This window comes from Vigna unguiculata, chromosome 3, assembly GCF_037176805.1.
Source record: "Vigna unguiculata cultivar grain cowpea cultivar isolate G323 ecotype 2 chromosome 3, ASM3717680v1, whole genome shotgun sequence".
Taxonomy (NCBI): domain Eukaryota; kingdom Viridiplantae; phylum Streptophyta; class Magnoliopsida; order Fabales; family Fabaceae; genus Vigna; species Vigna unguiculata.
Genome location: NC_140794.1, coordinates 1,483,475 through 1,507,594, shown reverse-complemented (window position 1 = coordinate 1,507,594; position 24,120 = coordinate 1,483,475). Strand labels below are relative to the sequence as shown.

General features: G+C 30.9%; 3 protein-coding genes across 3 annotated transcripts; 2 read left to right on the top strand and 1 right to left on the bottom strand.

Moving 5' to 3' along the window:
- Positions 1–5,647: 5,647 nt before the first annotated feature.
- On the bottom strand, positions 5,648–8,222 carry LOC114177195 (indole-3-pyruvate monooxygenase YUCCA2-like). Its single transcript, XM_028062452.2, has 4 exons — positions 7,530–8,222; positions 6,524–6,772; positions 6,259–6,381; positions 5,648–6,133 (listed from the first exon to the last, which is right to left on the bottom strand). The coding sequence occupies exons 1-4, from the start codon at positions 8,214–8,216 to the stop codon at positions 5,951–5,953; spliced, it is 1,242 nt and encodes a 413-aa protein (XP_027918253.1). The 5' UTR covers positions 8,217–8,222; the 3' UTR covers positions 5,648–5,950.
- A 9,622-nt stretch (positions 8,223–17,844) lies between these two features.
- Positions 17,845–22,365, top strand: LOC114178080 (uncharacterized). The gene is made up of 6 exons (XM_028063778.2): positions 17,845–18,029; positions 18,159–18,291; positions 18,487–18,590; positions 19,753–19,897; positions 19,982–20,122; positions 20,232–22,365. The coding sequence occupies exons 1-6, from the start codon at positions 17,989–17,991 to the stop codon at positions 21,957–21,959; spliced, it is 2,292 nt and encodes a 763-aa protein (XP_027919579.2). The 5' UTR covers positions 17,845–17,988; the 3' UTR covers positions 21,960–22,365.
- Positions 22,366–22,687: 322 nt separating this feature from the next.
- LOC114178081 (uncharacterized) lies at positions 22,688–23,818 on the top strand. The gene has a single exon (XM_028063779.2). It carries the CDS (start codon positions 22,829–22,831, stop codon positions 23,675–23,677), a length of 849 nt encoding a protein of 282 aa, XP_027919580.1. The 5' UTR covers positions 22,688–22,828; the 3' UTR covers positions 23,678–23,818.
- The last annotated feature ends 302 nt before the right edge of the window (positions 23,819–24,120 follow it).

Below are 24,120 nucleotides of genomic sequence, written 5' to 3'. Positions count from 1 at the left end.
ACGGGTATTAAAGGTGGCAAGTATATGCATATACCAAATACATGGTCCAGATTTTAGAGCATATGTGCACCATGCATGCGTATACCTGCACTGCACAATAAGAAAGAAAGAAAGCAGAGTCGTGGTTGTTTCCCTGTGCTATCACGTGCCATCTGGACCATCTATACTATTTTAGATCACTGTCTCTCTGGGAAAATCCCTCAACCTTAATTTCTCATTCAATCCCAGGTACAAGAAATAATGTGCCTCTTTGCCTCATTCATTAAACAACGTTAGAAGTCCGACAAGAGATAAAACCAATTCATAATATATAAATGAATGCAATCCTCATCTTACAAGCCGGTTTTGTGAGTTTAATTAAGCTTAAAGTCCACTTCTAACATGGTATCAGAACTATATTAGAGTCTATTCTAGTAAATTTTATTGGACATTCTGTTCTACCCGATATCAGACCGCTAACGGATCACTCACTAATTTATTGTCTTATTCTAGTGCAATCCTCACCTTACAAACCGGTTAAAAATATAAATTTATAACATATAAATGACATAAATATCATCTTATAATAGATGATTTTGAGTTTGAAGTGTTAAATTACATTAAAAGTCTTTTTTTAAGGAGGTTTTAGAGGTATCGAAAACCTATCTTAATATTCTTTTATGTTTGTTCGATTAATGTCATCACTGTTAAATATATTATTTCTTAGGATTAAGTTGAAATCAGTTTTTTATAAAATACAAATTAAAATTATTAATTTTTATTTATTTATATCTAGTCAATAAAATAATAATATTTATGGTTGTTAGATGATAGCATAAAATATAATAATTGTCATGCTATCATCATCCTTGATATTTCTTGCTTCAGCCTTAGGCGTGCGATAAGTTTACCAGTGTTCGGTACGAGGAGCACTGTTGTTTGAGGAACAATTACTTTTGCTGCCTTTTATTTATTATGTACATTAAAAATATTAAAGTCGCATATCAAATTGAAAATTTGAGGATAAAAAAACAGATTTAAAGAAAATAATTCCACTGCTTTTTTTGTTTTATACACGTATTTGTATATATTTTGAAAGTTTGTTCTTTTGACCTAAAAGTGTTTCACATGTAATCATCCTTGATTCCAATATAATTGATGGGCGTCTCATTCTGTGTAGTCTTCATTCTTCCACCGTCCTCCCATAATCAAAATCACTTCATTATCCACGTCACTATCGTATTTTGTTTTTGAAATTAATAATAATTATTATTATCTTTTTATAAAGGCTATTATATTTAGGATATTTAATAACTCTCACATCATTTAAAAGTCAAGGTCAAACACAATTTAAATATTTTTTCATCTTTTTTATCTTTTAAATATCTTTTAATGACAAAACTATGATAAAAAATCGTACTCCAAAATAGATAATACCACGTATAAGTATTTCGAAAATGTCGTGCCGGACGAATTTGATTCAGATTGGAACAACTAGGCATAGTTAGAGATCCCAATTATATTTTATAAACTTATTAAGGTTTCAGACCAGGGATTATAATTAAAAATTTGGACAGATATTTTATCTTCCACATGAAATCAATTCGAATATATATTTTAATTTGTGTAAAGTAGAACAAGAATCTTGCATTTATAATTTAACAAGGTTTAAATCACTTTATGTTTTCTGTTTGTGTCTGTATTTACTCGTATGAATCAAGTACTAAGAAAATATCCATTGAATTTTTTTAACATATTAAACTATGTTTACATGAGGAGAAAAAAAAACTACATTAAACGTTATCTTCCATTTATATTTTATGGTGCGATGAGTTTTTCAGGATTAACAGTACCTAGTTAAGAAACTGTTATCGATTAAAAAGTTGAAAATAAATAAGAATTATGATATTTTCACAAACTTTATTTTGATAAAATTTATTGTTTAACATACATCAAACTTTTTTTTTAAATCACACTAAACATTTTTTTTCATCTATTAAGATGTTGTTACATATATATATTGTCAAAAATTTGTTAATAAAATAATTTTAAAAATTAATTTAGATAAGGATGAGAAGAAGAGAAGTTTGTTGATTTTTCCCATTGAGAAATCGATAAACTGGACTATGGGATATCGTTGATTAATATTTTCCAAAAAGGTCTACAATAAGTCACATCTTGTTTCAAATTATATTACTATTCTCTCAATCACACCTATTTTTTTTAGTTTACTTTGAATGTTTTTACCAAATATTACATTGCTGTTTGTTTACTATTCAGAATTTTCGTATCGTGTTTTATAATTTTTTAATTTTGCAAGTTATTTTTTGTACAGTTTATTTTTCAACTTACTTTTGTATGGTTTAAGTTCATGCAAATTCTTTACATATTTACATTTTACATACTTTATTTGCAATTAGTAATTTTCAAAGTTAAGTCATTTTACTTTCCTTTATTATTTTCCCACCTCCACTTTCATTTTTTCAATTAATACTTGTTTTTTTCTTCTAAAATTTAGTTTTTATCATAAAAATATAAAATAGGCAAAAAAATAGTTAAATTTTATATATTTTTAATTGAGACAATAAAATTATAATAATCATAAATATAATTTTAATTATAATAACAATAATAAATTTAAGTACTAAAATTGATTATTTTTCAATAAACTAAATTATAAAATGTCAAAGAAAAATATTTACTTAAGGTAAAAATCATAAAATATTATTAATCTAAATAAAAGAAATTACAATTTGGTTAGAATATATATATATATATATATATATATGGAAAACAAAAACATAATTAAAGTTTATTTAATAAAGGAAACAACATGCATGGAAGTTGAACTGTAATGGAAACTTATATTAAAGAGAAAAATGTTTTTCATATTTTTCACTTTTTAAACGTTGTAGTTTGCATAGGTTAGAGACAAGCAGTAACTGCAACAGAACTTTATGCAGAAAATCAGAGTTTGAATGAATTACTAATCAACTAGGCATAGAAAATCAGTCTCACAACTATATATGTTGAAGTATCTAAACGATTTTATCTATACACGAAGAAAATATGGAACACAATTCCTTCATTGTAGTTGAAAACTTTGAATTGTTCTTCTTCTCTTAAACTCTCACTACAACTTCAATTTCCAACTTATGTATATCCCTTTGATCATAATTGAATTCAACGTTTATGAATACAACCTCCATGTGCACGATTTCAATTTTCAACCCTCACATCTCAATCATTTAGATTAAATCAATATGGCCTCTCTTTCCAACTGATGGTACTCTTGATTTTTAGCTTGATTGAAAAGTTTTTTAAATGATAATTAGAATTTGTATCATAACATCAAACTGATATTTTGAAAAGAAATTTACAAGAATGGTTATTCATTAATTTAAATATGACTTTTAAATATCATAGATAAAATAAGAAAGTTGAGTGATATATAAAGAAAACAAAACTTATAAACATTAAGTCTTAGGTAAAAATAAGAAAGTTGAGTGACATATAAAGGAAACAAAACTTATAAACATTAAGTTTTATATTGTATTCGCTTGATGTGATTGTATTGTTGAAAGGAGTTAAGGACGACAGATTATGCAAACGAAGTGTGTTCCTTTAGGGTGATTTGTGAGGAAATGAGAGAGTGGAAATGCAAGATTGATCAATTCTCCCATCATGCATGATTGGCCATTTTACAATCATAACCTTGTCACGTGTTGTTCTGCTTTTGCTTTGCTGCGAAAGATTCCTGAAGCATGTTGAACATTCACAATCAAGATTCCTGACCAAAGCTAATACACAATAAATATTCCTAAACAAAGTAGCTGTAATTTTGAATTTTCATCGAACAAAGCTTTGAATTGACATTAAATATCATCCTTTGTGGGTTTGTGCGTGTTGGTGGAATGGTTGTGAAGCTTGGAGGTGCGAGAGCACACGTATTGAAGTGTTTTGTTTTGTGGTTCAAGTTTTTCGAACTCAGCTTTATAGGTGAGTTTTCTTCTGAATTGGGTGGTGGTAAACGAAAAACCTCTCGTGGCCCATGTAATATGAGGTCCAAGCTCCATGTGTGTGTGAGTGCTCAAGCTTATGTGTGTGCGTGTTTCTGGGTTGAATGTGTGTTGCATGTGTAGAGGAATCACTTACGTAATCAATGTCGTGTTTTGTCTAGGGTAGCAACATCAGTGTTGTGCGTGTGTAATAAGTTACAACATCGATAATGTGCATGCGCATGAAATGTGTGGGTGTGGTTGGTTTTGAGCTTCATTTTCTTGTTGTAGAAGGTGATTCGTGGACGTTTTAGGTTTTTGCAGGCCGTGGATGGAGGTGAAGTTGTGGTGGAGTGGATTTGCAGCGTTTGAAGTGTGGTTTGGGAAACTTCGATTTATATGTCAAGTGGTAAAAATGTTATATTTGAAGGAAAAACTTAAAAGTCTCACATTCAATAAATAATGAATTTTTATTTTATTTTATAGTTTTAATGTTTTTTATTAATATTTTTAAAAATAAGGTTTATTAATTTATACTAATATATATTAGATATTTATATTATTTATTTCTATGAAACATAAATATTGATACGAACACTAATAATAAAATATATGTGACATTAGAAATGTAAACATTCAAATATATATATATATATATATATATATATATATATATATATATATATAAATAATATTTACAATATTCTCAATCAAAAGATATTTCTAAAATCAAAATTATTTCCTAAAAACTAATTTAAATAAAAAAGATATTAAATAAATATTCTCAATAATGAGTTATATAATAAATCTTATAAGAGATCAAGCAAATCATGGATGAGATCACCTTACAGCTACTTAAATTGAAATTGACTAACATGATGTTATCTTCAAATTATTAAAATGTGTTATCAACCTTAATGTCAATATGAGCGAGTTGAAAGATTTTCCTTATTTATCATTGGATCAGTTACATCAAACTCAATGTCCGATTTTAACCCTTGGTTGTATTTTACAAAATGGTCAATCAACAATTACACGCGAACAAATCGAAAATAATCATCAAATGACTTTACATGATTTTATCTGAAAAATAAAATTATAAAATTATTGATCCGAAAATTTTTCATTTTTAAATACGGATTTAGACGGGATACAAACTTAAATAAGTATGGACTTAAACGAATGTCTATTGTATTGGTAGGTTTTATTTGGATGTAGAGAATAAAGATCTTTGCACTAATTGTATATAATATAGTTTCCATCAATAATATTTTCCTAGACCCATCGACAAATCATCGTCCCTATTACGGATGGAGTATATGGCATTAGCAATTACTGAAGATTTCATAAGTTTGTCGGTAAGTTTTACAAACGCACAAAATACCGACAATTATGTTATTAGTCATTTGTCAGAAATTACATTACCAACAAATTTTACTAATTTTTAACGAATTTCAACGGTCGATAATATTATATCTTTTTAGTTAACATTTTTTAATTTGCACTCCAATTTTATCTTTATTTCGATTCACATTTTTTATATCTTATGTAACCATTCCTTTAATGTACTTATCACATTCTTCTTGATATATTTATCCTAATATCCTCAAACTTCCAATTCAATGCACTCGACACTTGTATACTTTAGTCTTTTCTTTTATCTTTACAATATGGCTTTTTGAAATGGTTAAATGTAAACATTGCTTCCATTCATATACAAGTTACATATATGTGATAGATCTTGTACATAAACTTGTATTTATACCCTTCGTAAATGGATTGATTATATTTTAAAACTTCCTTAATTATATCTCTTATAAACAATAACTGCAACTAGGTTAGAATCTATAGACTCGTTTATATTATCCGAATCTCTTATTACTATACAGAAATCCTACTGGTTTTCCCTTGAAAGGGAAATTCTGGATGTTGCATCAACGAACACGATTTTGCTTTGTTTTATAGTACCACACTTACGTGGTCTTAGAAGCTTTCCAGCAATGTTCAATATCTTCTGCAATCCTCTTCGCATCAATGGATGTTCCAAGAAGACCACGATTACTGAAACCCACCGCATACAATCCATTTTCACCTTTCCATCCATTTGGGAAAGCTTTTCGAGGCAACCCATCCTTCTCACAAAACATCTCGCTCCCCTGCTCAAACCAAACATTTCAAAATCCCAATCATTACCTCAAACAATCATTATTCTATGCGAAAATCTATCAAATCAACAATCAAAATTGGAATTTTGTAAGTTAGCAAGTGTCGAAGGAAGCACCTTCAACCAAGTGGGTACATTGCTTTTGTAACCAGTCGCCATAATGATTGCATCGAAATTCTCTGTTTTTCCATCCACAAATTCCACCTTGTGTTGTGCTAGCTGTTTAATCCCGCGGCAAACCTATACATATCAGACCATGTATCGTTAGAATCAATGAAAGAGAAACAAGATTTTTAAAAACGGCAAATTTGGTTGACTACGACAAGAACCAGAATACGATAAAATAATTTAGGTTTGATTGGGATAGAGAAGATTATCTAGCCTTAATTTTTCCGCTTTTTATGTGAGCAAGTGTTCCAACATCCAAAACTGGGGTCTTGCCGTACAAGTTCTTGAGCTCTAGAGGGCCAATTTTGGGACGATGAAGTCCAAATTGAGCTGTGTCCCCAAGAATGAGATGTGACATTAGAAGCAAAAACTTATCCACGAGGCGTACAGGGAACCACTTGAGCAAGAACATAGACAAACCAAAAGTTGATTTCCCGAACATTTGCTGAGGTAAGATATGCACCTGTGGTGAAAACAAAATATCACGTTTGAAATCTTAAAAGTTGCTCAAGAAACATTTTAGGAAAATTAGAGACACCCCAGTAGTGACCATCATCTTTTCATGCTTCCGGAGATTCTCTTCACCACTGAAAATGGTTCCATGACAGAAAACAACATTAAAGATTTTGGGTTGCTGACCACGTTCGCGCATGCCGAAGGATTCCAATAAACTATTCAGGACCATGATAATTTCCTTTTTCAAAACTTTTCTTTATTTAGAATCAACACTCATGTTTTCAAAAATAATTAATTAGTTTCGCAAACACACGGTTTCTGCCATACTAGTTCTTTAGTAATGAAAATGACGTATGAGGCTTATATTTTACCCTCACAATAACTCATTACACAATAACTTAAAATATAAAACTTTAGGCGTGGTCTTACTTCTGTTCATTCATGTCATATTTTACTCCTTTATGCACGTAATACATTAGCATACTCTGTTCATGTCACTGTTCTACATCAATTCCAACAAGAACACATATTTAAGCTGAATTTACTGCAAAAGCAATACCCAATACGCTTTCTTATGCATGTACAAACACAGTAATAACAGGATTGTAGAGAGTTCTTCAATACTTTTCTGATAGATATGTTTTAACTATTACTATATGTCATAATTTCTTTGTAGTTAACAGTGTATAGATATTTTAACTGGAGGTACTAGTGATGGAAGCATATATATGAAGATGTTGAGGATGTTATTGAAATTTACTAACCGTGTCTCTAACCACAAGGGACGGAAGAGCATTATGGTTGCAGAGATCTAAGCAAACTTCCATTCCCGAATTTCCACATCCAACTACCAAAACCTTCTTTCCGCAGAACATAGTGCCACTTTTATATGTGCTAGTGTGTAAGATAGGTCCTTCAAACTCACCCATTCCTTGGATTTGTGGCACAAACTCCTCAGCATTCTCTCCAGTAGCTACTATGAGCCACTCACAGACATATTCTGTCTCCTCCTTTTTGAAGTCTTGAGTCTTGACCCTCCAGCAGCCACATCTGTGATCATAATTGGCACTGACCACTGTTCTGCTGAATGTTGGTTTGATGTGAAAATGGTTGGCATAGGCCTTCAAGTAGGCCAAGAATTGTTGCTTTGTTGGATAAGAGGGAAGGTGTTGGGGGAATGGCATTAGAGGGAGTTCGCAGAATTGCTTAGGAAGATGAAGACACAAGCGATCATAAGTCTTGAACTGCCACATTGAAGCTATGCAATCAGATTTTTCAAGGATTAGGCTTGGAATACCTTTCTGTTTAAGACATGCTGCTGCAGCAAGCCCTGAAGGTCCAGCACCTACTATCACTGCTCCTCCAACACCTACCACTCTTCTCATTTTACCCATCTTTACCTCAACATAATCATGGACCCTTTTCCCTTCCACCTCCTTCAAGTACTCCATCAAAACTTATAAGCCGCACATAAAGTGGATATATAAATGAAGTCACAGTTATGATCAATCACAATGTGGTCGTTGACAGCAACAAAGTCTTGATGCTGAGGCTGAAATCAGAGTGTTGAGTCAAACACTTTGTGTGAAGTTGAAAGTTATGATACGAGTTTGTGAGGGTCTGATTTGGTTGAATAAACTGAGTTTGAAGTTTGGTTTTGTTGAAAGGATGAGAAAGCAGGAAGCAAGGACATGAAGAGAAAGAAAAAGAGAGAGCAAGTTAAAGGGATTTTTGTATTGGGGTGGATTGGATGTATAGATACAGGTATGTGTGTATATATATATATTTGAATTGGTGACTGGTGATGAGTGCTAAAAGGAGTTTGGTTTATAAGTGGACATGTCCATGATAATAAAAGCTAATAAGAAACCAACTTTCATCTCCCAATAAAACCAAATTCACAAACACATATTGGGAGTGGACAAAATTTTGGTCTTATTAAGCACAAACACTCACTCAAATCCTACACACGTACTCTAAACTTATTATAATATAAAGACTTCAATTTTTTTTATTACAATTTTCAATTTAAAAACACCCCTCTATCGATTTATCATCCAATCATTCACAAAAGTTAGAAAATGACCTACTATTTATGTACGGGATGTTCACTTTATTACGTAGAACGTCTTAATGACCCCATTAGTGATTTCGATCTACTTAAACACGCCATTGCATTATATTTAAGTTTCTAATTTTATGTTTAATTGTCTATGTCTATGTCACATACAGGGACGGAGCTAGGTTCGTTTTACTTTTAAGGGGTCCACCACAAAACTTTTTCTTTAATATAAAACGAATACATATTATTTTTTGCATTAAATATTTATGGTTATATATGCTTTTTAAAATTTCTAATTACAAATTTACTTGCTGATAACGGTGTCAAATAATCAGTTTCACGTGCTAATAAAACCCAAAAATGAATTTATATGGGTTTAATTAACAATTTGGTTTCTAAATTTAGGTAAATTTAACTTAATTAATTCATATTTTCTAAAAAAAATTCAATTGAATCTTTATTTTAATAAAAATCAATATGGTATTTTCTATTAAATTGACATCCACGTTTATGTGTTAAAATCTGAAGTCACACGTAAAAATTTTAATAATTTTTACTTTCAAGATATAACATGTCAAAATCAAAAAATTTTAAATGTAGAAAAGATTATCCAAATTTTAATACGTGACAAACCTATATTTTATGATAAGAACATATTTAATAGAAGAATCATATAAAAAAATTTTACACAAAAATAAAGACTTAATTAAATAAAGAACAAATATAAAAAATTAAAACAAATCAAAAATTTAAATATAGGAAATAATTTACTAATAAAACTATTTACATAATTAAAACATTATATACGTGTTACCTATATATTTTCATACAAAATCCGAGCATAATCCGAGCTTGTTATTCATTGGCTTGTCTTTTATGACAATAATAACTATCACTCAATAAAAATAAATAAATTTATTGGGATATTAAAAATATACAAGATAAAACTAATGGCAATATTGATAGTTATAAAACTCGGATGAATCCATTTTCAATCATGATTTAGTGAATTAACGAGTTGGATTGATGTTGAAATGAAAAAAAAAAAATGCATTCCTCTCGGATTAACCTCAATTCACTTGGTTAAGTCAATTGAAAACCCAATTAATCTTGTCCATATTTTGAACTTTTCTTTGTTTTTTAATATTTAATATATTAGTACTTCATTATGATAAAATTTTCAAATTTAGATTATATTTGTCAAATTATATTAAGCATATATAACATATTTTAATTCGTAAAGTTAAAAATTTATAAATTAAAAAATTTTGAAATAATAAAATTTAAAGTAAGTATCAAACATTTTTATATTGGTTAAACACTCCCCTTAGTAACCTATTCATACTATTTGGTCGAGTTCAACAAATTTAAAGAATAATCAAAGATTAAGATGCCAGTTTAAATAGAAACAAAAGTTAATAAACAGTTTTTAATTTCCCTATCGGTTTATTTACAAAACATACTAATAACATCAAGTTAAATAATATTCTTCACGACCCTTGTATTTTTATAATTATATCAATATTTTATTATTCTTCACGAAAACTTATATTTTTATTTAGTATTCTTCATTAACTATGCAATGCATGACTTTGTGGTCTCTTTGATAGACTTTTGTGACCATTGAATATTTGATTTGTGTTTATTTTATAACCCTAAATTATAAGTACTCATTTTTTCCTGGTTACAATGTATCATCACTGTGTATCGAAGAGTCAAATTGGCCTAAGATAGCTTCTCTCTAGGCACTAAACCAAAGTCTTGTTTGTTCAGTGCAAAGTTGAAAAAAAAAAAAAAACTTTTTTTTTTTATTTCACATTTTTCTAATATATACTCCATTATTTGGCCTCTCATCACTTTCAAGTTTTCAAATCTGTCTCTTTCATTTACTATTCTTGAATGTGGCATTTACATATTCTTAACTAATTCCCTTTCAATGTTCTTTATCTCTACCATTGTCCCTCTTTGTCCTTTTCAAACAATTTCATTTTTCATCTTTCATCTTTTATCCCATACCCCTCTTAATTACCAAATTTGCTTTGCCTCTACTTTTTTTTTTCTATTTTTGTCCTTCTCTACCCACTCTTATATTATTGCAACAAAATGGAGAGACACTAAGTTTAGGACTATAGACCAAGTTTTGGGTCATCCACTAATCACTCCATCCATTACAAAACACAATAGTGCGATCGTACGACACAAAAAATAAATAAAATTATGGTTTCTGTTTTGAAACCTAAATATGGAAATTCATTATCAAAATGAGAAATTTGCAAAAGACAAACGACTAATTAGATTATTGTCTGGTTCGATACTTTTTTTATTTATTTATGAAATATACTCTTTGGAGGATAAGACTCTCGTTCGCTCCATTTTCTTAATAGAACATTCAAAGTACTCTTTCTTCTCTCTTGGATGTCGATCACACGTTAGTTTTGCAGTTATAGGAAAATAATTTCTCCGTATTCTATTTTTATCTAAATTTAATTTATTAATTTTAGAAAATATCAAAAAGTTATATCGTGATTTAAATTTTTGTATCATAAATCCAAATACGATTATACTCTTAAAGATGTTTATTAACTATCATTTTTAATTATAACATTTTGTATATTAAAAAATATTTATTCGTTAACGTTTATTTTGTATATAGTTCTTGAATTAAAAGAGTAGTTTAATCTAGCATTAAGTCTAGCTTTAATTTAAAAAGTAAGTTTTATCTTTAATTCAATATTACAAAATTGATTAGTAAAGAAAGATTTATATTGACATGAATATTGTAAATTATTTTTAGTTAAATATTCCAGTTTCATGGCGAAACTAAATATTTATAGACGAGTGTCACTTTTAATCAATGTAAGATCTTTAATACATTATTTCATGTTGAGACATGTATATTTTAAATGTGTGATTAAATATTTTTTGATGATATGATAACGACTTGATAATGAGTGACACTATAGGTCAAATAAAATGCAAATCTTATTAAAATAACCTATAGATGACTCTAATATTTTAAGTAATGAACTTAAAATCTAACTTCTCCAACAAACTTATAAGACAAATTTTGTATCACTTATATATTATAAATTAATCTTATATTTAGTTGATATGAAATCTCCGACACACCCAATTTTTTAGATAGTCATCATCTTTAATCTGGATATATATATATATATATATATATATATATATATATATATATATATATATATATATATTTATATATTTATATACACATGAAGAGAGTTAATATATAATCGAAGAGATGAGTCACAAATTAATCCATATTAATACAAAGTGACAAATCCAAAAATTTAGAAAATTATATAAATTCTCGCATATAAGGAAAGTGACATGTCCGGAACTCACCAATCTGGAAAAGAAATTACTCGAAACCTAACCCATTTCAATGAAGTCCCATAATGGATTCTACCACCCTAAAGAAGAATCAATAAAAAAACCTATGAAAAATGATCTTATTTCTAGCTGATCATATATCGTTTTTATTATTGAACTAAAAAATAAGTCAATTAATTTTTAACTTGTTATAAATACTTAAGAAATTAAAAGTTATCACAATATGCATTACAAGTCTAAAATATACGAGTTATAAATAATTAGTAAAAAAAGTTATATAATTAAATTATTTTTATTATGATTAGAATATAATTAGTATAAAATTTATTATATGCTTATAAATTAACAATATATTTGGTAAGGGACGCTGTGTTTGTAGGTCACATTGGATGAATTATATTCTAGTGTTGTTATCTTTTGTTTACCTATGTGTTCTTCTTTAAAAAATATCAACGAAGATGTATTAGTAAAAATATAATTAGTTTTTTTTTTTTTGTTTTTAATGTGATTTTTAATTTTAGTTAAATTTGTTATTTGTCACTACAAATAATTTTAGAGACTAAATAATGAGAATTAAAAATTATTGATATATGTTAGGTTTATAGAGGGGGTTTACTGTAGAGACACAACACTAATGAGGCTTGAGGTCAACCATAAGACATCAACATCGCTCTCAACCAAAAACATTAAGACAATGAGTTTATGGGTCTTCATTTTTATATGATGCTCCACTTACTCATTTCTACCCAATGTGGGACTTAGAGTCACATTTCCCAACAATATATAAAATAGTCTATATCATGAATAAAAAAATATAATTGATTTGTGAATTAGAATTTAAATTGGATTCTAATATTAATTATTTAGGTTTTAATTACTAAGAAATTAATACATAAATTAGTCCCTAATTTTAAATTAGAGACTAAACATTAATTTTTGACACAATCAATGTAGTATGTCATCTTAGTAAGAGATACTACATTGTTTATGACTAGAATCAATGTTATATTCTCACTTGAGTCACATATAATATTTGTTTTAGGTAGGGGTGATAATGTGGATTTGGTTCGGCGGATTAGCCCACCAACATGTATAAAAAATGTGAGGTGGATCCAAATATTAAGCTTGTTGGTTGACAAAATTGATTATTTTTCGAAAAGCTAAATTATTTTGTATAGATTTTAAAGTTAATTTAAAAATATTTCCAGACGTATTTAACAAAAATATTAATTTTAGTAAAAATATCACTATAAGATTTATACAAAAAGTAAATTGAGTTTCAATTTAAGGAGGGACAATATTTTTCTACTTTTACAAAAAATGGGACTAAATTGAAACTAAAAACAAATGTAGAAATCAAATTGAGACTTTTTGACATGTGACACAATTGTGAAATGACATGTGTACAAGAATAAAAAAATTTTAAAAACATAATAATAAAATAAAATAAAATAAAATGAAAAAAAAAATCACAAATTGACACATGAGATTGACTTTAATATTGTTTGATTAAACTAACAATGAACAAATTCAATCATCTTTAAAAAACCAGAATCAAATTGAGACAAAAGAAAAACTGGAAAATCAATTTAACATTTCTTGACAAAATCAATGATCAAAAGAGTAATTTAATCTATAACTAACTATTGAAACTTAATTTATAAGTGTTAATGATTTAAATTATAATGATATTATATATTTATATCTTTACACAAATATAATATAAAAGTTTCAAAATTTTAATTTTTAATTTAAAAAAAAAAATACCAAATGAGTTAGCAGACTAAAAACGGGTTGATCGACAGGTTAGGAGGGCCGAAACAAAACGGATCGAGAAACTTAAAATTACAACCCAAATCTATCAGTTTTGACGAGGTGGTCGTGTACCATAGTCCATTTTGTCGTTCGTAATTATAAGAATTGATTACATGTTTGGTATTCATAAGGATGTGTGCACATTTCTTTGAATTGATTGGAAGTTAATACAGTACTGGTAATAACAAATCCAATCTTATTTTTGTGTTGACATATATAAAATAAATAGAAAGTGCAAAGTGAAGTCAGTGGTGCTTTTATGACCATAATAAAAACTCATAAGAATGGAACTACGACGTGTAGACTACGAAATAAAATAGTAATTAGTGCATTCCCAACGAGTCAACGTGAAACAGTTAAAAGGTTTCACTTTAGATTAAAGGAAAAATATACTGTCATTGCCGCATGTATCGATCGATTTCAGTTGAAAGATAAAGATATAACTTCATATTATATTGCTACACAAATGAAAAGGCTATTCATACACAATTGAGAGTTTAATATGCAGCAACAATCAACCATCATATTATATAACTCTTGCATTTTCACCATCATCAATGTAAAGCTATTTGGAAAAGGATGCTAAATTCCAAATTCAGGTTTTATAAAGAAAATTCATGGAGCATGACAAACTACTTATTTAAATAAAAAAATTACTTTATTACTTATTTTAATTAAAAAATAAAAATTAATCTATTTTAATTTTATTTATAGAAAATTTATCAAGTTTTCAATTTTCTTTTGTTAAAAATTTATTTTCCTTTAAATAATTTCATTATTATATAGTTTTTCGTTTCTTAATGTTTTTCTTTGTAGAAGGGTCTTCTTCATTTTATAGGATGATGAAAATCTTAAATGTGATATTAAGTCTTATATTAAGTAAAGTTGAAAAAATTAAATATTGTATAAGACAAAAATTTTATAAACTTACTCTTTTAAGATTTTATTTTAAAGTTTGTGTTAATTTTTTATGTGAGTTAAGCTCATGTTTTATTGTTGTTATCACTTTCTATTAAATATACTCAAAAAATACATAAATGGTATTAGAGTTACTTGATGATAAGTATACCTGTATCAAAATTTTCCTAAACGAGAGATAAATAAATATTTTTTGTAAACAACTGTATAAGTAAGAGAAAAAAAAGACACATAAATTTATTGTTTTAACCCTTAAAGTTCAAGTGATATTAATTTTTTTATGAATTAAGTTAATGTATTATTGTACTTCTCCATTTTAAAATAAAATATCTTTGTCTGGATTTCTTATAATGTCATTTTTTGGAGTGAAAACAAAAATAACGAATGAGATATATTTTGAAGTGAAGAAGAATTTGATACACATTCAATTTTTTTTTATCAAAAAAGAAGATTTTTACTAATTCATATGTTAACCTAAAATTCTTATAAAATATTAAGTATATTACATTTTACGCATCTAAAAAATTGATATTTTATAGTATTTTATTTTATTTTACATAAAAAAGGTCTTATTTAAATATAAATCAATAACTACTGTTTGCAAATATCGAAATCAGTTAAAATTTATTGTACATTATTTTAACAATAATATCACTTGCTTAAATATGTGGGTCGATTGAGTCTAAGAGTGATACAAATTATTAAAGGAGATATTTTACAATAATTAACTCTTGGTATCATTTGATTAAGCATGTACATATTCATGTAAGTTTTTCATTTATTCCTTTTTCTAATTTTCGACGGAAAGAGAAGAGGATAATTTTTTTGTTTCAAATAAACATTTTCAAATTAAAATAATAAATTTAGATAAACTTATTATTTTAACATTTTTGTTTACGCATATTAAACACCTCTCTTAAATAAAATAAACAAATTGCCCTCTCTTCTCAAGTCTCACTGTTAATGAACTCAAGTTTGCCTCCTTCAAACGTGTTATAAGAAAATTAAATCTTCTATTTCTCATCAATTTCATTTGGCACATTTTTATTATTCAATTTGTTTCTTTGGCATTTTGCAAGTGGCAGTTGATGCAATTGTTAGTTTTAATGAGATTTCAAGTTGTAACCTTATTCTTCGGTGATATTAATGTTATTGTGACTTTGTGAGTGTTCGCTATATAGGTAACTAAATGTTGTGATATAATACTATAATTATAATTTAATGTAAATTAGGAAACATTTAAAATTGGTTTTAATGTTTTCTGTGGGTAGTGAGTTGTCATGACATATTTGTCAAATTAAAGTTTTATGACAATAACAAATAAAATTAACACAGAAAAGTCCACTATTGTGGCACTTTCTTCTAGTTGTTGTAAGGTTATGTTTATGATAGCTCTTTGAAATATAAAGAAATGAAAAAAAGTTTTTGAATATTATTTCATAATTTATATATATAAAAAAAATTAGTAGTATTTGAAGTTATGCAAGTATCTGTTAATTCCATTACTTCGAGAAACTTCAAGTTTTATTTTCTGAATCAGAATTTAATTCTGCTAGGGACGGTCATGATTGTAAACTTTGATGTCAATAGAAAAGTGAATTAAAAAAGAGAGAGAAAGAAGGCTTTAAACTTTTTTATAATATCAATTTACTATTACCATCATTCAGCTACAATAAATAACTATTAACTTTAGTTTTTATTTCATTTCATTTAATTAAACTAAATTTAATTTATAATGTCAAGTGAGTAATAGATGAATGAAATTTGTTTTCACTAGTGTCCTTTTAAGACATGTTTATTTTAAATAGCATTGTGTATTCTAATAGAGAATCACCACTTATTTAGCATCTTATTGTTTTATTCTTTTGTATTGTTAAGGAAAGTATAACATTTAATTTAACAAAAACGTATATATATTATCATTTTATTAAGCTAATAATGATTCTTCAGAAAAGGGAACCATTAAGTTGTAGTATATCGCATATATGATAATAAGTATAACTAACCTATCAACAAAGAATAATTTATAATTAGGAATTTGTTTTCATATTTTATTTTAATATATAAGTATTTTAGTTAATCTTTTTTATCTTACTTTTTTTTATCATTAATGGAAATAAATTTTCTTTCTCTATTCTTCCATCATATTATACCTTTTTCTGATTACTTTACTTTTTTTCTGTCTTCCTTTTCATTTTCCTCTATTATATTGTAATTACTTTTTCCATTATTTCTCTGTTTTCGTAGTTTTGGTTTTAGTGTATTAATAAATTTATTCTACAAATTAACTAAAATTTTGTTCTCAAACTTTTTTTTTTTCATTTTTTGATATAAATGCAAACATACAAGCATGGGAACGGATATGTTTTCGTAATAATAATAATAAATAAATAAATAATAAATACCACGCATGAATAATAGACGTGGCGAGCAGAAAAAAAATGCATAATATTATATATTATAAGACGATTTAAAGAAATAAAAAACAATAAGAACCTTTTATCCTAAAACAAATAAGAGGTGCATCCTTGTGGAATTTCCCGGTTCAGGTTAAACCGTTAAACACTACGAAGCTAATGAGTGACGCAACGGCTCTTAATCCTTAGCCCCTTCTATTTCTTTATCGAAATGTGCATTCCAGCTCAGCAAGTCTCTTTAGATCTTCACCGTTCAATTCTTTTCCAGTGTCAACAAATTCAGTGGCCAAACCACTCGGTTTCATTGTACTTTTAAATTTCTTTCTGCAGCCGAACGAAACTCCTCTAACTACCGAAAATACCCTTCCAACGTTCGCATTAATCATCGTCTTTATTGAAACAGCCAAAGGTCATTATCGTCGTAGCAGAAGCGCCTTCAGAGATACTATCCTTTTCTTAAATTCCATTTACTTTTCTATTCGTTTTCATTTATTAGTATGCATTTATTTATATATATTTTCTCTCTCTTCTTCCCCTTCTTTCACTGCAACACACTGTGTTACTCTACAATGAAGGTTTCAGCAGTGGCGAATCTGTTCTGAACTTCCACGGCGAGTAGTTCACTGAGTCGCACGACCGAGGACTTCCAACATGTTGGATGGAATACTCGGGAGAGGTTTCACCGCGAAATGGTTCTTCCTGTTGCTTTGTTTTTGTGTATTGTTGTTATTTGATGAAGAAAGGTGGAGAGAATTAAGAGTGCTTTTATGCTTCTCATTACGATAAACGTGATTTTTTTTCTCCTGCTTGTTTGTTCTCAGCAAATCGTTGATCAAATTGACGAAGACTCGGATTGATGTGATACGGAGGAAGAGAAGAGCGACAGAGAAGTTTCTGAAGAAGGATATTGCTGATCTATTGCTCAACGGTCTCGATATTAATGCCTACGGAAGGGTAATTGGTTCTCTTCTTTTGTGTTTGTTTTTATTTTGGGCAGTTTCTGGATTATGTAACGTTAGCTTATTGAGGATGCTAGTTTTCATCGAGTGAGGGATTGCAGTAGAGTTTTTAATGTGTGAACAATTGCCTTGTCTCTTTGATGAACTCGTTTTCAATTAAGTTTTGTCTTGTTGCGAGGTGTTTAAACAGGCGGAAGGACTCGTGGTTGAGTTAACACTGTCCTCTTGCTATGGTTTCGTTGAGCAATGCTGTGAGTTTGTGTTGAAGCACCTCCCAGCGATGCAGAAGCTGAGGTATTATTAGTTTGTTTGTTTCTTTTAAACTTCTTGTTATCACCTCTATTATTATTATTTTTTTTTTCATTTTAATTCTCATCTCAACTCGGAATTATGACTAATTGCTTTGGCTATAACAAAGTTAATGTGAATTTCGGCCCCAGGATGGATATATACGATGCACGAAATACAGCAAATTTTAAAACTAACAAATAAATAAAAAGTATGGATACATTACTATAATTCTAAAATAATATGAACGACGAATATAAAATCGATGTAGATTGCGATAAAATCATTTATTTCAAACTCGTATAAAATATCTATCATCTCACCGGTGTCATATTGTGAGTTTGATTGAATGAAGAAAAGAATGGAAATTTTAGGAGACAAAAAATCGCTCAATTTAGTTTTTAAAAATTGTCATTATACGCAGGGGCATATAACGTATATCTAGTTTTATATCTTTATATCATGGCTGCTCCTAGTTTGATTAAAGTCATACTCAAGCCGCCTTTTAGTTTTTTTTTTTTCCAAAATAATAAGTAACTAAGTGTACCGTACGGATATGCATTGCGTAACGGATACAAGTGCAATCGACCAAATAAAATACCCTGCTTCCCTGGAGATAAGGATTATGAGTGAGTTGGTAGCGGTGTTTTTTCTTCTGATATCATCATTCGTCATTAATTTTTCTCTCGTTGTTTGATCAAGAATCCCAGTTGTAGAAATTGCATCATTTAAGGGAAAAGGTTTCCTAATTTGTTTCTACAATGCTGCAAGTGGTTCCTGAAAATGGTCACCAATAGTACTGACTACACCATAATGATTGTGCATCTACTACAGGTTCACATGTGTGTAGTTATTCTGGTGTGGTTGAAAATTGATCTGGCCTTTGCGCCTGCATTTTTTCTTTGTTTAGGTTCAGTTACGCTTTTCCCGACCATAAAAGCAACTTTAGTAGTATTTTTGGTGAGATGGAACTGGTCAAAAGATGTAGAAGTGGGTGGAGTTATGTTTATTTGTTTCTCAGTTGATGAATATGGTTGGTTGGACACCTGTACCTGTCATAAATGTCTCAAAATTGTTATGGTTAAATAGTCGTTGTATATTTTTCCTCAAATTCAGAAGTTGAAACTTGAATGACTTAATGACATAATTGCTTCCATTTCTTTTACAGTGGTTGCCCTGAGGAATGTAGGATGGCTGTATCGTCTCTGATGTTTGGTGCTGCAAGATTTTCTGATTTACCAGAGTTACGTGACCTTAGACAAATATTTCAGGAGAGATATGGGAATTCCATGGAATGCTATGTCAATCAAGAGGTGATTGTTCATTTATGTTAGAACTTTACTACATATTGATGACTTCTTCTGTTTTCCTGTATTGACTAAATTTCAAGTTATCAGTTTGCTGCAAATTTGAATTTCAAGTCTTCTACATTGGAGAACAAGGTCTGCTTGATGCAGGATATTGCATCAGAGTTTTTAATAAACTGGGACTCCAGTGCTTTCAAACTGCGGATGTCGAGATCCTCTGCAGTGGTACAGGTGCTGTCTTTTGCATTTCCTTTTCACGTTATACTAGTTTCGTTCTCAAAATTGAATACCTACATAATACTTTAGAATGTATGTGAAATTGTTAATATTTTATGTACAGGAACACAATGCTTATATGTCTAACCATGATAAACCATCGCAAGGCAAGGATCTTACCCATAGGGAAGTAGGGAATGATGTTTTGTTGGAGGAAAATCGTGATCTTGCCAATGATGGATGGAGATTTCAGCCTGACAAGGAAGCTGTAGTCTTAAACAGACATGAACGTAATCTTCAGTCTAAATCCACAGTCCCTGGGGTTTCGGAAGTTCATAAGGAAAGGGATGGCCATGATAATCCAGGAAGGCATGAGGTTACAGTTGAGAAGAGCGACAGAGGCTATCGGAAGGAGGGTTGTATGCTAAAACCGATTGGGCATCCATCTCCGTGTAAAACTGTGGAACAAATCGAAGGTGGTTCCAAGCTGCACAATAGTAGGGGGCATATCACCCCTCCCAGAGAAAACCAGGTTGGTATGCTAAAGCAGACTGTACACCCCTCTCAGAAGAAAAAAGTGGAACAACTTGAAGGTGGTTCCAAGCTGCATTATAGTAGTGGGAATACCACCCCTCCAATAGAAAACCTGGGCAGTATGCTTAAACCGATTGGACATCCATCTGAGCAGAAAGCAGTGGAACGATTTGAATGTGGTTCCAAAGAGCCCAATAGTTGGGGGAATACCACTCCTCTGAGAGAAAACCAAGGTAGTTCGACAAAACCAATTCAACGTTTATCCCAGAAGAAAACAGTGGAAAAATTTGAATGTGGTTCCAGGCTTGAAGATAATTTGGGGAATACCACACCTCTAAGAGAAAACCAGGACACTGCAACTGCTAGGAAATCTCCCAGTCATGCGGGATCACATTTCAAGATTAATGCAAAGGAGCCATTCTCTGTTAATCATGTTGGCCTACCTGTAACTGATGAATCCGAGAGAAATATTCAAAGAGATGTAACACCAACAGCGAAGTCCAGCTACAGTAATGTCATTCCACCTCCATATGTTAAACAACCTAATTCTAAGCAGCAGAAAATCTCAAGTGGAGCCAATATAATATCTTCAATTACCGACAGTGGTGGCCTCTCTACATATCATTCTGCACATGAGAAGCTTGATACCACTGTGACGGAGAGGGTTCAAATAGGTTTGAATAGTTCTGACCAGGATTGGCAGGGCAATATACACGAGAGACTGAGCAGACAGAATCGTGAAAAAGAAATATCATTTCGACAAGATGCTGAAGAAGTCCCTGTGCTAAAACCAAGATCTACGAGGAGAAGACACTCAAGATCACGACCGCCAAGTTACTACGATGCCTCTAACGAAGACTCTGGAGTTCAGAGAAAATCAAGGAGCAGAAGCAGGAGACGAGATGATTCAAGACGTGGTCTGCAAGCTGTGTTTGAGGAAGAGCAGTATCAAAATGCTGAAGAGGAAAGGATAATAGATAAATTGCTGATCCATTATAGCAAAAAACCATCCGTCCTTGTGCCAGAAAAATTAAAAAGAAACTCTAAAATTCACCATGCACATCAAATGGATGACTCAACTAATGAATTGCAGAAGAGTGGAAGCGGCGATGGATCTGATGAGACACCAGTGATGGTTAGTCATGCATCACGATCACTTTCCCTTCCTCGTAAACAACAGAGAGAAGTGGAAGTTAAGAAAGTATTTAATCGTGCTGCTACATTTGAGCCAGTTAGATCACACGACGCTCGGCATGTGCATCCTAATTTACCTGACTATGATGATCTAGCAGCTAGGATTGCAGCACTAAGAGGATGATAAAGGGTAAAAGTACACTATTTTATGATCATCGTGCTTTAATATGTACAATGTTTGTGCCTGGAATTACAGAAGATTGCATTGTGGTGCTTTTATAAATCGTCATGCATGATCTCGTCTGTGTTGGTTGACAATAGTGACTCTGCTGCCATCATCTTACATATGCTACGGGCTATACAGAACATCAATTCAAGTTTTGTCTTTTATGATTGTACAAGTGTTTGTAACATAAAATTACCACGTTCCTACTTTCTTCGGGTCGGCTAATGGGGAATAAAAGATGTTGAGACAGACGCTATTGTTTCAGAGCTTCTCTTACTAGCCCCCTTTTTTTATGAAATTGTTGTTTACACGTTCATAAATACATTATTTGTATTATATAAATTTATTGCTTAATTTTTTTCAATTCTGTAACATCTCACATGAATACAAAGCTATTTTCACACTTTAATGCTCGAGTGGCACGTGGTTAAAGTTATGCAAAAGGCAACTTTTAATGTGCCGGTTCCAATTTTAAGAAGCAACTCAGAAGGAGGAAAGCAGTGAAGTTAACGAATCGAGGAAGAAGAGTGGACATGTATAACTTTTGTTACTTCTACAGTGCAAGCTTATGGCAGTAAATTAACAAATTGACTGCTCTGATCTGGAATGTCAAAACACGAAATTCAGAGTGGTTCAGGAGCAAAGCCTTTGTGTTCCCTAGGACATTCTCCTTTAACGATTCGCATCCGTTGCATCTAAGCCTCCTGTCTAAGGCCAAGGACGTTTTCCCGCCAAAACGGACTTGTTCTTACCTACCACCCCTATATTACCGTGCCTCTTCTAGAGCCACATTCTACGAAGAAAGAGACACATAGAGAAACTGTGTGATGAAGAGCACATCCAAAGTGATTATGGGTGCAACCTTGGTGATGGTGGTAACCCTCGCAGTGGTCCTAGTCCTTATATTTGTGCTGTTAGCCGAGCTCTATTGTTCTCTCTTACTCCGCCGGCGCCACCGTAGAAACAACACCATTCCCAATGTCAGTACTCAACCCACAACAGCCAGAGCTAGTGCTTCACCTTCTCAGACAACCTCACACCACCACCAACACTCTCCAATCCGCAGCATTTACACACAAGGAGTCTTCCAAGCTCCAATAAGCATCCTTCTCCCCGCAGTTTCTTGCGAAGAAGACAACAAAGCTGGGCCAAGAAAGCAGATTCACTATCCTGAACTCCATCAGCTTCTTCAAATCCAAATCCAACCCCATGAATCCAATCCAAATGCAAGCCCTTCCCCACCTCCATCCTTCATATCCATAACACCCTCGAAACCAAATCTCGATCACCCACTTCCTCGTGCCCCGGGAAATCTTTGTCTTGATGATAATAATAAACCTTGCAGCGGCGGAGAACAGCTCGTGTACATTTCCAACCCCATTTATGAAAACCACGGGAGCCAAGTGAGCGGAGCAAACACCCCATTTGAGACACCAGACACTTCGCCGTCACGTTTGGAAAGAAGTGGTTCTTCTGAGGAGGATGAGGCAACCCCTTGTATCACCCACTCACCTCCATCTACCCCTCCTTTGACTCCAATGAAGAAGCTCCCTTCAGAGGCTTGTTCCGTTTCCCTGAGAGATGCAAGGTCCTTCGCCACTTCATGCAGCGATTCACGAAGCAACATTGGCCTCTCTTCATCCTCGGCTTCCCCTTCCACTTCTCCTTCATGGTAACTGTGATTCTTCTTCCATGGTGAGGTCAGATTGCACGCGTGAAAGCTTCTGTTTTAATTAGGAGGGTAGTTCTGTGAACAAGGCAATGGTGGTGTAAGAACAAAAGTAGTAATTGCATTAGCAGCATGAGAAAAGAAGCTATGAGTAGTTTCTTTTTGCAGGTGCGGTTATCATATCATAGCGCCTGTTTTAGTAAATAGTAACACTCATGGCTACTCAACTTCATTATTATTTAACTTTGTTTATCTAGGCATTCTGGTAGCTAGCTACGTTTGGGGCATGCACGGTCTTTGTTTCCATTGGCATGGTACTCACTGCTTGTTTTTTCTTGGAAACTTGGTGCATTTCTCAATGGGAAAATTTATGTTATTGCTTGAGTAGTTTAATTTGTTGTCGCAAGAAAGAAGTGAAATGAAAACGTTTCTATCTCGAATTTTTATGGC